This window comes from Rana temporaria, chromosome 1 (genome assembly GCF_905171775.1).
Source record: "Rana temporaria chromosome 1, aRanTem1.1, whole genome shotgun sequence".
NCBI lineage: Eukaryota > Metazoa > Chordata > Amphibia > Anura > Ranidae > Rana > Rana temporaria.
Window position 1 is genome coordinate 362,078,481 of NC_053489.1, and position 17,481 is coordinate 362,095,961.

General features: G+C 41.4%; 1 protein-coding gene across 1 annotated transcript in view; it reads left to right on the forward strand.

The window, feature by feature from the left end:
- The window catches only part of LOC120910119 (hippocampus abundant transcript 1 protein-like), a 53,056-nt gene that overhangs the window by 9,004 nt on the left and 26,571 nt on the right, over positions 1 to 17,481 (forward strand). Inside the window, exons 2-6 of the mRNA XM_040321995.1 lie at positions 10,751 to 10,846; positions 10,931 to 10,993; positions 11,099 to 11,226; positions 11,584 to 11,698; positions 16,678 to 16,896. Coding sequence (XP_040177929.1) covers positions 10,751 to 10,846; positions 10,931 to 10,993; positions 11,099 to 11,226; positions 11,584 to 11,698; positions 16,678 to 16,896 — 621 coding nt within the window. The remainder of the gene's footprint in view (positions 1 to 10,750; positions 10,847 to 10,930; positions 10,994 to 11,098; positions 11,227 to 11,583; positions 11,699 to 16,677; positions 16,897 to 17,481) is intronic.

Here is a 17,481-nt window from a genome sequence, read left to right on the forward strand (position 1 = left end):
TGTATGTGGATCTGCCCCTATAACTTTTGCACAAACCAATCAATATACGCTTATTGCAAATTTTTATTACATTTTTTCTACCAAAAATATGTAGAAGAATACATATGGGCCTAAACTGAAAAAAAAATTGTTTAAAAAAAAAAAAAATGGATATTTATTATAGCAAAAAGTAAAAAAATATTGTTTTTTTTTTTTTTTTTTTTCAAACTTGTCACTCTTTTGTTTATAGCGCAAGAAATAAAAATCGCAGAGGTGATCAAATACTACCAAAAAGCTCTATTTGTGGGGGAAAATGTTCATTTGGGTACAGTGTTGCATGACCGCGCAAGTGTCATTTAAAGTGTGACAGCGCTGAAAACTGAAAAATGGCTTGGGCAGGAAGGGGGTAAAAGTGCCCTGTATTAAGGTGGTTAAAGAAAAAAAAAAAACTTAAAATGCATACAAAAAACACTGGTTAAAATGCACTGAAAAATGCATCAAGCGCAGCTGCATAGATGTGAACCTAGACTGAATATTTTGTAGCTTGAAGCCCAAGGCCTCGCACACTAGCTCTTATGGGTGTTTTTTCTTTCTGAATCTAAACACTCCTTCATGTTAGCCTATGTGTCCATGCCCACACAGGCATTTAGAGGAGTAGGGAAGGAAAAAAAATAAAACGTGCCAATGCATCCAGGAGTGTTTTGGCAGAAAAAACACTTGACGCCTGTAGACGTCTTTAGCACTTCAGAGTTGATTCATTCATTTGAATGGCCAGAATAAATTATTATAGCCAATTAAAGTGGTTGTAAAGGTACAATTTTTGTTTTCTTCTGTCTGTAACTCCACACAGTAATGTGAGGCTTGCTCCCTGGTGTGGCGTGACATGCTCGCCCCCTCCCTTGGACTACAGGAGAGTCAGGACACCCACTAATACACAGCTCCTTTCTCTATCTGCAACGTAGAGCGTCCTGACTCTCCTGACTCTCCTGTAGTCCAAGGGAGGGGGCGAGCACGACACTCCACACCAGGGAGAAAGTGTTTCATTACTGTGTGGAGTTACAGACAGAAGAAGAAAAAAATTGTACCTTTACAATCCCTTTAAAGCCCAAGCGCTTGATTTTTTTCTGCCAGGAGGAAAAGCATCTTGGAGAGATGGCAAAAACGTCCAGCGTGCATGAGGCAAAATAAATGTCGGTACTTATAAATAAAGGCAATTTCAGCGACTTTTCACTATCCTATGATTGCAGCATCAGAAGTGAGACCTCATTTTAACTTTTATTTACTTATTCAGCTACCGTGAATTTTGCCACCACTCACCAGATGTGTTGACCGCCTATATTCAGTAATTCAAATATGGCCGAATTATGAGACCACATTTTTTTTCTACATTATTGGGTAACAAAAAATAAGCATTGGGCTGATAAAGGGTTAATGCTTTTAAGTATGTCTGAAACCCTGCCAATATGAAAGCTTTATACAGAGCAAATATTAACTCAGGAGCAGGTTACTGCTGTTCATAGCCTCTACCCCCAGCTCTAGTCTGACGCTCCACTTTGCTTGGTGTTGCTCACCAGTTTTCATCCTTTTTGTAAAATGACTATAAGCTTAGAAAAAAAGGGGGGGCTGGACCAGGCTAAGATATATTTTTATGTATATATTTTAACCTCAGCATTCTGACCACTGAATATTGGAATGACTAGAGAATAAAATATAGGGTAATTTTTTTTGTAAACAGAAGAAAACTGATGAATACTGATTCAGGTTCCACCAGTTTGTACATCTGTCATCAGTTCAGTTTACATTAGTTTGCACTTCAGCTCTGATCAGTCTACATCCGTTTTTGCATCCTTTTTTTTTTATTTGTTGAATAAACAAATCGGGTTCAGGTGACTAAAGTATATACAAGAAATATGTCTCTTGCCTAAAAACAGACGACATCCACTTGCATCTGTTCAGATCTGTCTAAATGGGAAAGGATGCAGCCTTGTTCATTTTAAATACAGGCCGATAAGTTCCGATATGTGCATTTATAACCTCCGCTTTGCTGCTGGTGAATAAACTCTTTTCCAATATCACACTGTGGGGTTTATTTACTAAAGACAAATCCACTTTGCAAGTGCAGTCGCTGTGGATCAGAGGGGGACATGCAAGGAAAATAAAATAGCATTTTTGATTGCTCATGATTGGATGATAAAATCAGCAGAGCTTCCCCTCATTTCAGATCTACACCTCAGATTTACAGCGACTGCACTTCCAAGTGCAATTTCAGTGCAATTTCAAGTGTACTTTGCACTTGTAGTGCAAATTGGATTTGCCTTTAGTAAATCATCCCCTATTTATTTGTGTGTATATATATATATGTGTGTGTGTATATATATATATATATATATATATATATATATATATATATATATATATATATATATATACACACACACACACACACACACACACACACACACACACACACACACATATATATATATATATATATATATATATGTGTGTGTGTGTGTGTGTGTGTGTGTGTGTGTGTGTGTGTGTGTGTGTGTGTGTGTATGTGTATATATATATATATATATATATATATATATATATATATATATATATATATATTATATAAATAGCGTTTTGATAGGTCTGAGGAGAGTATTCTGAATGTGACCAGCTACCCTGATACTTATATGTGGCAAAAGCGCAGTTGATCTCTTTGTAAAAAAGGGTCTAGCTATTTGGTAAGGAGTGCAATTTTTTTGTGTGGTGGTGAAGGCTTGCCTTTGGATTGCAATTCACATGGTGTGCTAACACTACAATTTTATTTGGACTTGTAAAAAGTATTTGTCTGTATACCTATATTTTTATATGTTGCAACACTGTTTGTTTTTGTTTGCACTATGTTAAAGTGATGGTACCATATGTGGATGTATGTGTGTGTGTGTTCCGATATTTTTGGTCGATTGACCAGGCCATTGTTTTTGCTATTCAGCATGGGCGTCCCCTCCATAGGGAAGGGGGGGCAATTCCCACCCCCTCTGTAATTGCAAGAGAGGACACTTGACTTGCCCCCTGTGTTACAATGGCCGCCACGGCCGTCTCCGCGGCAGCCGTGGACTTTTTTTTTCTAATTCTACTGCTGGCCTGGGGCTGCTCTGTCTGTTCCGACTTATTCACCGCGATACATACAAACACATCCGTACCTCCCTCCTCACCCCTGGCCCGAGGATCGGATTAGCTCTGCTGCTCGGGCCCCTGCTTAACCTTTCTGGCTATTCTGTTCCGTGATTGGCTGCCTCAGCTTGCCTGCCTGTGTAAATGTATGTTGCACTTGCTATGCCTATGCCGATCCGGCCGGCACTGGCTCCTCCCACAGGTGCATGGTGTGTAGTGGCTGAGGCGAGAGAGAATACGCTGCCAGTGCCTGCCCTGGGCCTATGATCGATCGCTGAAGAACCACAGGTAACATCAGCAGTGCCACAAACACTGTTACACACACACACACACACACACACACACACACACACACACACACACACACACACACACACACACATATATATATATATATATATATATATATATATATATATATATATATATATATATATATATATATATATATATATATTTTTTTTTTCCAGCAATAGCTCAGCTCTCCAACTTTACAAGCAGCAAATTGCAATATATAATCTCCTCCCAACTGGCACAGTGGTGTGGTACAGGCTGTGCCACACCACTGTGCCATCTAGGAGGAGAATATTATATATTGCAATTTGCTGCTTGTAAAGTTGGACAGCTGATCTTTTGCTGGAAAAATATATGTGTGTGTAACGGTGTATGTTATATAATCTTCAGACTTCTTCACTGTGTATGGAACTGGAAGTTACTCAGTCTCTCACTCTCAGGCATACCAGTCCATGATGCCCAGCAGCCCATATAAATATAACCTAGAGATTAAAGAATGTACATCTTTTTGTATTGCAATACATCTGTGTTGTGGGCGGCCATATTTTGATCTTGATGAAAACAACCTATACAGTTTTGCTTCAGGTTTCTCAAACCTTTGCATGCCTGCGCTTTATGCGATAATGACTAAGCCCCTCCCCTTCATGACATTGTCAAAAAGGGACCGAGCATAGGTGACCTTAAAATGATGCCCCCCTGAAAAAAGTTCAGCAGACGCCCATGCTATTCAGCACTGTGCTACTTTTAGACCCTATTCACACTGAGGAGCTATAACGCTAAAAATAGCGCCCTGAAAGAGCTGCTGCTGTCTCTCCAATGTGAAATCCCCGGGGATCACACTGGAGTGGTGCGCTAGCAGGACAGTAAAAATGTCCTGCTAGCAGCATCAGATCCCAGACAATCGGCCTATTTTTCATAATAATCGGCTGATGCCGATATCTTAAAAAAGGCAAAATATCGGCTAATATAGCGGCCGACCTCTAGTCATGTTTACATACAGGGATGCACAGCTCTTCCATGCATCCCTGTGCAGGCTGTACCAATCATGGCAGTTTTGGATGCAGCAGCTGCATAGACACAGCCGCTGCTCTCTATTTGAGATCCATGCAGATGCACGGCCCCAAACGCAGACAGCGTGCATATTTCTAAAGGGTAACTATAATGCCTCGTTCACTTGGGGAACCGCCTGTGGAGGGCCGTGTTTACTCACATGGGGAATGTCTCACAGGTGCATATGTCACATTGGAAGCAGCTGCTGTGTCCCAATGGACAGCAGTGGGACTGCCTGCACGTGGATGAGTTTGTTTTCGCATTGTGAGTGTTGCGTTTTCATATATCTTTGTTTGGCCCTTTTGCAGTCATTGTTTTAAAGTGATGCTAAAGGATTGTTTTTTTTGTTTTTTTTTAAATAACAAACATGTAATTTTTACCTCCACTGTGCAGCTCGTTTTGCACAGAGTGGCCCCAAACATCCTTTTCTGGGGTCCCTTGGAAGCTCTTGTGGCTCCTGCCTGCATTAGATGACCCCCTAGGAGAAGCGCTCTCCCGAGGGGGTTACCTTGCAGGCACGCTCCTGAGTCCAGCATTTGCGTCCATAGACATGAATGCCGGACTCGCCCTAACCCCAGCGCCTGCCTCATTAGATTTAATTGACGGATGCATTAAGGTGGAAAAAACACAAGCCTTTACAACCCCTTTAAGGAAGCTGTGAGTTCACACAATACCATTTTACAGACTGTTTCTGCCAAGTTTCAGATTTTCAATGCAAAGCCACTTTAACTGACAATTGTACAGTCATGCAACACTGTACACAAATTAAGTTTATATACTTTTTTCACACAAATGGTGTATTTGATCACCACGGTTTTTTTTATTTTATTTTTTATTAGTAAAAAAAAGACCAAAAATGTTGAAGAAAAAAAAATTGTACTTACCGTATTTATCGGCGTATGACACGCACAGGTGTATAACACGCACCCTAACTTTAAGAGGGAAGTTTCAGGATAAAAACTTTCCACAGCCCCCTCCGTATAACACGCAGCCACAGTTTACCCTCTTTTTTCAGGGTAAAAAAGTGAGTGTTATATGCCAATAAATACAGTAAATATCCAATAATAATAATAAAAAAATCTTCATAGATTTAGGCCAAAATTTATTCTTACCAAAATGGAAATTTTGGTAAGAAAAAAAAAAAAGAAATTCCCAATAAGTGTATTTTTTTTATTGGTTTGTAAGAAAATTATGACATCTACAAGCTATGGTGTGTGTGTGTGTGTGTGTGTGTGTGTGTGTGTGTGTGTATTTTATATATATATATATATATATATATATATATATATATATATATATATATATATATATATATATATATATATATATATATATATATATATATATATAATCTCACACTTTGTACTGAAATTTATGTAGCTATAGACGCTATAGTTGGACTGTGATAGTGTGGCAAGCAATCTGGCGCTAACCGACACTGATGTCGCTAGTGACACTAATACAGTGATCACTGATAACACGGTACACTGACACTGTACTGATGACACTGGAAAGGTGTTGACTTTGTGCTTGACAATTGTAATGTGTGCTCCTTTTACTTACTAATCTGGCTGTGTTTTCTCCCTCCTTTTCACAGAGAAGAAACAGCCAAATGTTTTTACACACTGAACTCTGTGTGTGTGTGTGATTGGACACACCTAATCCGCAAGTTCCAGCCAAAATCATTGGCTGAAATCTGCTGCCGAACTCGTGCTGTGCCCAATCACAGCAAGGGTTGGCAGGGGGCGCCTGCATGCGTACCCCACACCCAGATGCAAGCCGGCAATGTACATTTACGTTGCCAAGCTTGCACCTCCCACCTGCTCACAGTAGATTTACTCGAATGAGGAGTGAGAGTCCCTGGAGAGCCGAGGCTGTCGTGCACATTGATGGGGATCAGGTAAGTATTGGCTTGGGGGCTGCTGCACAGAGAAGGTTTTTTTACCTTCATGCAAAGAATGCATGAAGGTAAAAAACCTTGATCCTTTAGATTAGAACCACTTTAAAAGAGAAGTATTTTTTTTTTTTTTTTTTTTTTTTTTTTAATTACCTATTCATACTTACCTCGGTGGATGGAGCATCAGACCAATGCTGCATCTGTTCCCCGTCATCTCTGCACTGAGAACCGAGCCACCGAACACCACCAATGACTCTGTTCTCACAGATCCCCAAGCAGAGCAATGCTGACTGCCAGTCAGCATCGCTTCTGCTCTATTTCTCAGCGCTCATTGGATTGCTGAGCAGTGGAGGGGCAGGGAGCGGCCGTCTCATCGGCTCGCTGAGACTGCCGTCAATCAGGGCAGCTGGCGGATCCAGACTTGGAAGTTGGGATGACGCAGTGCCCTGACTGATGGCAGTGACGTCAGCAGAGAGCGGACTTCAGACCACTCTCTGCTGAAAACGGGTCACAGGAGTGCAAAACTAATTACACTTCTGTGACCCAGAGAAAAAGCCCAGCCTAAAAAGCTCAGGCTGGACTTTTAGTTTATCTTTAAACTTTATTCTTTTTGGTTATATATCACAATGGCTATATCTGTGTCTGTAGTGCGTATTCAAGCCTTAATACTAGGGGTGTAACGGATCGTCACCGATCCGTGATCCGAACGGGCCACCCCGTTCGGATCGGCACACCCCGCGATCCGCGGAGCGCTCCGGAGCCTAGGCCTAGGAAAGTCCCCGGCTTCGGCCTAGCTCCGGAGCGATCTTGCTCCACCCAGTCTGCTTGCCAGAGCCCAGCGTGACACGCCTCCCCGCCTCCCCGGGGAGGCGTGTCACGCTGTGCACTGGGCTCTGGCAAGCCGACATGGAGAGGGAATAGTAGCAGAGAAGCACTAGTGTGAGAGGAGGAGGGGGGGGGGGGGAGAGCACATTTCACAGGTGGATTAAAGAGGAAGCAGGTGAGGCTGTTTGGGACTTGTTAAAAGTACAATCTTGATGTTTTTACAGCTCTATATATAAATATATATATATATATATATATATATATATATATATATATAGAGAGAGAGCTGTAAAAACATCAAGATTGTACTTTTAACAAGTCCCAAACAGCCTCACCTGCTTCCTCTTTAATCCACCCGTGAAATGTGTGTGTGTGTGTGTATATATATATATATATATATATATATATATATATATATATATATACATATATACATACATACATACATACATACATACATACATACATACATACATACATGTATATATTACACACACATTTTTTTTTTTTTTTTGCACTGATCCGAAAATGATCCGATCCGTGACTCCTGATCCGAGGATCGATCCGATCCGTGAGTTTTTTGATCCGTTACACCCCTACTTAATACTAAAAAATACTAAAATACGGCTAAAACGAAAATGGCATTTTAGTTGGACTGACTAAAACCGAATCGAAATTTGACATCAAAATGAAAATGTAAGTTCACCTTTACAGAAAAATCTGTAAGGTAACCTTACACAGGACCCCCACTTTGCGCCCCCCCCTGTCAGCTGACCTGTATGGTGGGGATCGCACGTTCTGAGCCCCATATTGCCGCCTCACGGCTCCGGTGCTTAGAAATCCCCTCAGTTTTCTCTCTTCTTTTTCCCCGCTGAGAGGACGGGCTACGCGGGTTCTGATTAGTCGGCGCCGACCAATTAGAATGCTCCTAAACGTCTCTCCTGACGGGGTACGTTTTTAGGAGATATAGCTTTGGGGATTTCTAAGCCCCGGAGTTGTGGGCCGGCTATACCGAGGCTCAGAATGGGCGATCCACCATGCAGGATTAGGAGGGGTTTTCTGTAAAGGCAAATTTGCCCTTTAACACTGCATTTGAGCCTCAGTAGGGCTATACAATGTTACCTCCTAGTTTCCTGGGGGGCTGCTAATGATATCGCTAACTCTCATGCCAAAGATTGTGGTTGTATTTATATGTTCTATCTTGCGTTTACATGACGCAATGAAATTTTTTTTGTAACTGTTGTGAACCCTAATCTTAAATTATAAATGAAACAAACAAAAAAATCAAAAATTTCTGTGCAAGATATGGCTATGGCCAGGTTTATGAATTGTCATTTTTCTTTATATTAGTTGTGTTAAAATTTACTAGTAAGGCCCCGTACACATGGTCGGACCGAACCGATGAGAATGAACCGAAGTTCAGTTTCATTGGTCCAAACCGACCGTGTGTATGGCCCATCGGTCTGTTTTCCTTCGGTCCAAAATTTTAAAACATGCTTCAAAACCAAACCGATGGACCGCTGCCCGATCGGACCAAACCTATGGTTAGTACAGAAAGGCATCGGTTCAAAACCTGCGCATGCTCAGAATCAAGTCGACGCATGCTTGGAAGCATTGAACTTCGTTTTATTCAGCACGTCGTGTGTTTGACCTCACCGCGTTCTGACCCGATCGGTTTTTGGAACGATGGTGTGTACACATCATCAGGCCACTTCAGCAGTGAACCGATGAAAACGGTCCGTCGGACCATTCTCATCAGTTTTGTCCGACCGTGTGTACGGGGCCTGAGAGGGTGGGTTTTAGCATTTTGTGTATGAGCTTGTGTAAGAGGCCTGTCTCTCACTCGTACCATATGGTACACTTGTTGCTATTTTCTTATTGTCCTGTTTTCTATTCTTTAAAGTGGTTCTCAAGGCTGAAGTTTTTTTTTACCTTCATGCATTCTATGCATGAAGGAAAAAACCTTTTCTGTGCAGCAGCCCCCAAAACGTACCCGAGGCCGATCTTCCTTCAGCGCTGTGCACGAGAGCCTCAGCTCTCTGGGAACTCTCCATCATTTGGTTGAGACAGCAGCGGAAGCCAATCAATCACAGTCATTGAAGAGCGAGGGGCAGGGCAGGGCTGAGCCACGCAGAGCAGGGGTTGGGAGTGAGTCTGCCTGGGTGCTCCTAATAGAAATTAGCTTACTCTTGGGACAGGAGGGAAAGCCACTGCACAAAGCAGGTTAGTTGGACATGTTTATTATTTTAATGTAAAAAATCTGAGCCCTTTTAATCACTTCCTGCCGGCCGTACGACTATGTATACGGCCGCAGTGTGGATGCCAATTGCCGGGAGGCCGTCTAAATACGGCCTCCAGCCACAGGGGGGCGCGCGAGCACCGACGACGGTGGCGCAAGCATGCCCGCCGCATCACTGAGATGCCGATGCGCGTGCCTGGTGGCCGCGATGTCCGCCAGGCACCCACGATCAGCGGTTACACAGACAAGGACGTGGATCTGTCCTGTCAGGGAGAGAGGAGACCGATGCTGTGTCCCTTGTACATAGGGACACAGATCGGTCACCTCCCCCAGTCAGTCCCCGTCCCCCACAGTTAGAAACACTATGCAGGGTACACATTTACCCCTTCCTCACCCCCTAGTGTTAACCCCTTCCCTGCCAGTCACATTTATACAGTAATTAGTGCATATTTATAGCACTGATCGCAGTATAAATGTGAATGGTGTCAAAAGTGTCTGATGTGTCTGCCATAATGTAGCAGTCCCAATAAAAATCGCAGATCGCCGCCATTACTAGTAAAAAAAAAATAATAATAATTCTGTCCCCTATTTTGTAGGCGCTATAACTTTTGCACAAACCAGTCGCTTATTGCGTTATTTTTGGTAAAAAAAAAAAATGTAGAAGAATACGTATCGGCCTAGACTGAGGAAAAAATAAGTTTTTATAAGAAAATTGGGCTATTTATTATAGCAACAAGTAAAAAATATTGATTTCTTTTTCAAAATTGTCGCTCTTTTTTTTGTTTATAGCGCAAAAAATAAAAACTGCAGAGGTGATCAAATACCACCAAAAGAAAGCTCTACTTGTGGGGGAAAAAAGGACGTCAATTTTGTTTGGGAGCCACGTTGCACGACTGCGCAACTGTCAGTTAAAGCGAGACCGTGCCGGAAGCTGAAATTTCACCTGGGCAGGAGGGGGGGTATATGTGCCCAGTAAGGAAGTGGTTAATATCACTTTAATACAATATTAAAGAAAAAAAGAATTGTGCAAAGTTGTAATTCTGCATATGTTGGCACTTGGCAACATTATATAGGAGGCTGGAATAATGAAATTTTGTATAAACAGATTGACTAGCTATGTGTCTTCTTTCATTTTAATATAACATGCCTGACACCAACTTGTAATTATCCGACTCCCAGATCACGATTACATATGTCAAATATTATTTGCTTTACACAGCAAGAACTTGTTGGAGCCATTTGACCTTCATATAGGTAATGCACATTCACTTCTCTTTTCTCTTCTCTCTCTTACCCAGCGGCAGGGGGTTGGTGAACCAAGTGTCTACCATGCGGTGGTGGTTATATTCCTAGAGTTCTTTGCCTGGGGTCTGCTGACAACTCCCATGTTAACGGTAAGAGAGATCGCCACCCAGATCTGCTGTAAATGTTACTCACTTTTTCAGGAGAAGCTAAACATCTGATGGTTTTTCTTACAGGTACTGCACCAGACCTTCCCACAACACACATTTTTAATGAACGGTTTAATTCATGGAGTTAAGGTAACAATATGGCAATGAATGCCTATCCACATAAAACAACTACACATTACAGCTTTAGTTTCTTGTGTGTATCTATGCCACCCTAATTCTGCCTCAATTCTTCAGGGAATTCTCTCCTTCCTTAGTGCCCCCCTCATTGGAGCATTGTCAGATGTGTGGGGCAGAAAGTCATTCCTTCTCCTCACTGTTTTCTTCACCTGTGCGCCTATACCTCTGCTCAAGATCAGCCCTTGGTATGTAATGACAGCAGTCGTAGATAGTTGGCAACAATATATATACTATGTTGTATCATTTATCAAACGTACAGCAATGTAATAGTTCATTCAGGCACAATCATAAATGAGGCTACATTTCCTTCTTTTCATTTCTCTATGTAACATTTTGTAAAAAGTGATTTTTATTTCTTGTGAAATTGTATTTCTCTATACAACTCATATAGGAAAAATACAATGTTTGCCTATTAGTTTCATGTCATTATGTTTTTTTCTCCATGTCTTTCTTGATATAACTATTATGAATGTGGGATTATAGTTTACCTTGTTATCTTTTTTTATACTCTCCCACTCTGATGCTTGTGGGATTTCATACAGGTGGTATTTTGCTGTGATTTCTATGTCGGGTGTCTTCGCTGTCACATTCTCTGTGATCTTTGCTTACGTGGCTGATATCACCCAGGAACATGAGCGGAGCACAGCATATGGCCTGGTGAGCTCTACATATTTACCTGCAAAATGATTTTTAATTTTAGATGATACTCGAAAAATTTGAATATTGTGCAAAAGTTCATTTATTTTACTAATGCAACTTAAAAGGTGAAACTAATACAAGAAATAGACTCATTACATGTAAAGCAAGATAGTTAAGCCGTGATTTGTCATAATTGTTATGATTATGGCTTACAGCTCATGAAAACCCCAAATCCACAATCTCAGAAATTATAATATTGTGAAAAGGTGCAATAGTCTAGTCTCAAAGTGTCCCACTCTAATCAGCTAATTAAGCCATAACACTGGCAAAGCGTTCCTGAGCCTTTAAATGGTCTCTCAGTCTAGTTCAGTAGGAATCACAATCTTGGGAAAGACTGCTGACCTGACAGTGGTACAGAAAACCATCATTGACACCCTCCATAAGGAGGGAAAGCCTCAAAAGGTAATTGCAAAAGAAGTTGGATGTTCCCAAAGTGCTGTATCAAAGCACATTGATAGAAAGTGGAAGGGGAAAGTGTGGAAGAAAAAGGTGCACAAGCAGCAGGGATGACCGCAGCCTGGAGAGGATTGTCAGGAAAAGGCCATTCAAAAGTGTTGGGGCCTTTCACAAGGAGTGGACTGAGGCTGGAGTCGGGGCATCAAGAGCCACCACACACAGACGGATCCTGGACATGGGCTTCAAATGTCGTATTCCTCTTGTCAAGCCACCCCTGAACAACAAACAACGTCAGAATCGTCTTACCTGGGCTAAAGAAAAACAGACCTGGTCTGTTGCTTAGTGGTCCAAAGTCCTCTTTTCTGATGAGAGGAAATTGTGCATCTCATTTGGAAACCAAGGACCCAGAGTATGGAGGAAGAATGGAGAGGCCCACACTGCAAGATGCTTGAAGTCCAGTGTGAAGTTTCCACAGTCTGTGTTGATTTGGGGAGCCATGTCATCTGCTGGTGTTGGTCTTCTGTGCTTCATTAAGTTCGGGGTCAACGTAGCCTTCTACCAGGGTATTTTGGAGCATTTCATGCTTCCTTCCGCAGACGAGCTCTATGGGGATGATGACTTAATTTTCCAGCAGGACTTGGCACCTGCCCACACTACCAAAAGCACCAAAACCTAGTTCAATGACCATGGGATTACTGTGCTTGATTGGCCAGCAAACTCACCTGACCTGAACCCCATAGAGAATCTATGGGGCATTGCCAAGACAAAGATGAGAGACATGAGACCGAACAATGCAGAAGAGCTGAAGGCATCCTGGTCTTCCATAACACCTCAGCAATGCCACAGGCTGATAGCTTCCATGCCACGCCGCATTGAGGCAGTAATTGCTGCAAAAGGGGCCCAAAGCAAGTACTGAGTACATATGCATGCTTCTACTTTTCAGAAGTCCGATATTGTTCTACAGTATATACAATCCTTGTTTTATTGATGTCATGTAATAATCTAACTTTCTGAGATTGTGGATTTGGGGTTTTCATGAGCTGTAAGCCATAATCATCACAATTATGACAAATCACGGCTTGGACTATCTCATATATTAGTTTCACCTGTAACTGGTGATTTGCTCTACAGCAATATTGAACATGTTGGTAAACCTGCCTTTCCACTTGTAGTCTGTGCTTTATCATACTGTGCTTTTTTACCACCTGGCAGCATTAAGGTAGTCTCTACTTTGTGTTACAATAACAGTAAATAAACTTGTGTGTGCTTAGTTGTCTTACTGTCTACACCCTTCCTAAAGCTAGGAAATGGGCACTGGGCAGATCACATATCACTGAATATTTAATGCAAAAACATTGCTACTATTAAATCTTAGTTTCTCCAAGGAGCCAAACATTGCCATTCTAACTACACTGCACCTGCTTTTAAGCCCTCAAGCCAGAGATCTTGTTCCTAAAAGCTGTGGTGCCTGCACACTGAAAGAACAGCCAAACTCCAAGATTTATTTGTATTTATTAATCTTTGTCTGAGCTTTGCTCATGTCCTGGGCATAGAGGAGGGAAAGATACAATTAAGATAATTGACACAATGCTAAGCATCACTTAAATCCTCCTCCCCCCCCCCTAATTTTCTGTCTCCATTGGGAAGCTTTCCCTCCTGTCACTCAAAACAGAGGAAATCCCTCCAAAGTGAGATAATCCCTTGTCACCATAACAAGTGTCCCTATTGAAAGATTTTCCATCTTTTCCTCTTCTGGGAACAACCCAAAATGTAGGATTTTCTTTTACTTAAATCTTCAGTGAAAATGGTACACAAGACAAATCGGGTGAATCTCCCTAAGGAGGGCATAAACGGCAACAAAAACCTCACAGGTGTTTTTATCCCCCCCCCACACACACACACACACACACACACACACACACTCTCTAAAACAATATTTTTGCCTTTGTTTATATTGCAGTTTACAAAATTCTTAAAGGATAAGTTCACCTTTTTTTAAAAGATATTTATAAATGTACATCTTTTTGCAGGTAAAAAAATTTGCATTTATTTAATTTTACTAGGCCATTGCTACAGTTACATTTTACACCCTGAATATGGGTCTAACATGTTACAAAGGCATAACTAAAGGAAGAGATGCTCCCCCTTTTCAACAATCCCTCCAGCTCCGACATGTTCTCCTGTGTGCCGGTTTTCAGGCCTCTTTTTATTGGCCAGCGGGGGATGACGTCACTCCTGTGCATGCGCAGGAGATAATCATCCTGGCACGCAAGATCGGGCACCCTGTAAGCTGAGCCACACATGCACAGCTCGGCTTACGTTGCGGGGATCGATGTGGTCAGGCAGGTTGGTGTAGTTTATTGCAGAAGAGACATTGTATGTCTCTTCTGCAATTAAAAGCCTGCATGCTCACAGTGAGGTACAGCAGAACTTCAGTTCCACTTTAAATATGATAGTGATGCATTTTTTTTTTCCAGCCACTAACATATTTCCTGTCTCCATTCCATATAGAGGACTAACGGAAATGCCATTGGACAGCAGCATTGCCAATTTGGGGAAAGGATAGTGTTAGACTAAGAGATTTAGATGTACTTTTAACATTTTAAAGCTGAATTCAGCTAATATTTTTTAAGCAGTGTACAAAAATGAATACAAGCTGAGCATTCTAAGCAACTCATGTTCATGTTAAATGGTTTGTCTCAACTCTCTAACCGATACTTTATCTGGACAGCTTAGTCTGTTAAAGAAAGTTGGCTGCCTCGCCAAGTGAAAAAATTAAACAAATTCAGCTAATACATCTAATAATTGGAAAGCTGCATTTAAAATACATTTTGTTTTTTTTGGTTTAATGGCACTTAAAAAATCTCCCACTAGAAATCCCTAGTGGGTGCTTTTCCCTGCTTCAGAAAATGACCAGCATGTTTCATTTTAATAAATTGAAATATGCACTGTGGGTTTGAGTTTGTGCAGATTGGTTTTGTAAAACCTGCTCTGTGCTTGGATTGTTGTGAAGGAGCAGTCATTGAAACCTGCTGCACTTCATACTTTGAGACCTGGAGCACTTGTACAGTAATTATAAAGTATGCCTTGCAGCAGGTAATCCCATTGGAACTTGTAAAACTAGAATGGATGCCCTTGGGATGCTGTGCTATAGGACACAATCTGCTATGTTATGTTTTTTATTCTTTATAGTTATATGCACTTTAAAATAAAGTGCTCTTATCTTGCTTTCCTTTCCTTCTGTGTGTCAAACTAGCTTTCCAGATGCATACTTACCTCAGCCTAGCAACCAAGGCCTTTGGGATTTGTTTACATCCTGTTAATAAAGTCTGCATATTGGCGTCTCCTTAGTATATCCTCCCTAGTATAATTATTTTTACTTGACTTGTTTTAACAACTGAAAATAGGCATTGTTAGACTGGAAAGTCCAGTATGGCTAATTAAGAATTCTTTTTGCAAGCAATTATTGACAAAGGTAGTGTTCTTCCTCAAGCACGTGGTAATCTCTACTGTAACAGCCTAGATTTGGCTAGAAGGAATCCTCCACTGCAAACCTACCGCCACTTTGTCCCTGAATGTTTACACTCAATTTAATAATACTGTGGGGTAGATCCACATACATTTAGATCCGCGCAGTGTATCAGAGATACGCTACGCCGTACCTTACCTGGCGGAATTTCGAATCCTCAACGATTTCGCGACGTAGTGTATTTCTGGCGGCGGAATTCAAATCGGCGATTAGGGGGCGGGTTTCATTTAAATGAAGCGCGTCCCCACGCCGAATGAACTGCGCATGCGTCGTCCCGAAATTTCCCGCCGTGCATTGCGCTAAATGACGTCGCTAGGACGTAATTTTTTTAACTTTGACGTGAGTTACGTCCATCCCTATTCACGGATTTACGCAAAAAATAAAAAAAATCTAACTATTCACCGCAAAACACCAGCTTTAACTATACGCCGGAAAAAGCCGACTAGAGACGACGTAACAGAATGTGACGGCCGCGCGTACGTTCGTGGATCGTTGTAAATCGCTAATTTGCATACCCAACACGGAAAACGACGCAAACTCCACCCAGCGGACGCCGAAGTATTGCATCTAAGATCCGAAGCCGTACGCCTGTCGGATCGAACCCAGATGCCGTTATATCTTGGTTTGAGGATTCAAACTAAAGATACGACGCGGGTAATTTGAAAGTACGCCGGCATATCAGTAGATACGCTGGCGTACTCGCTCTAAGGATCTACCCCTTTATGTCTACGAAAAGCCAGATGGAGAAATGCACAGTCTGCTCTCTGTATGTTTGTATGTGGTAAGGCTAAAGTGTGTATGTATGTGTATACATACTTTATTCTGTAATGCCAAAATATTGATGTTGTTCCTACATTTTAGAACAAATTCCAATAAAAATTAAATAAAAAAAGGAACATCAAGCTTGATGTCTGTGAGGCATATAATTTTATTTTTTCCCTAAATGTGTGCTTCTTTAACCTCTGTATTCTATGTCTATATAATTTCCACCAATGTTGCCCATTGTTTTCAGGTGTCTGCTACTTTTGCTGCCAGCCTGGTAACTAGTCCAGCAATTGGTGCCTACTTGGCTCGAGCATACAGCGACACTCTAGTGGTAGTATTGGCCTCTGGCGTGGCACTTCTGGATATAGGATTCATCATAATTGCTGTTCCCGAGTCGCTTCCAGAAGAAATGCGCCCAGTTTCCTGGGGAGCACCCATTTCTTGGGAGCAAGCAGACCCCTTTGCGGTAAGAAATATGTCGCTTTGTAGGGGCATTTCTATGATTCTGTAAAAGGTGTTTAAGAATGAGAACTTGTACCACTTCAAGGGATTTTGTATCATATAGAATACACAAAAGAATGTTCTGATTACTAAAATATGAAGTTTGACTACCCGTATTTATCGGCGTATAACACGCACCTTAACTTTAAGAGGGAAGTTTCAGGAAAAAAACTTTCCACAGCCCCCTGCGTATAACACGCAGGCACAGTTTACCCTCTATTTTCAGGGTAAAAAAGTGTTCTACGTCAATAAATACAGTAATTGCTTAACAAAATAGTAAAAATACGTGCATTGAAATCTGTAGCTGAAATTTCTCAGGGAAAAAAATGTCTGAAGGAATTGCCTGCTTTTGAGCCTGTTGTTGCCAGTGCCTCATTCAACATAAAATGAATAATGTAAAGAAGTCTGCTATTTTGTTTTTCAAATGTTCTTCACAGAGCTTGAACAGCTCTTGTTTTACAGTTGCCTTTACAGTGAAAAGTGTAGTGTTTTCTTTTTTTTTTTATCTGACAAACATTAGTTTTTGTAGCTGCTGGCTGATTTTCTTTGA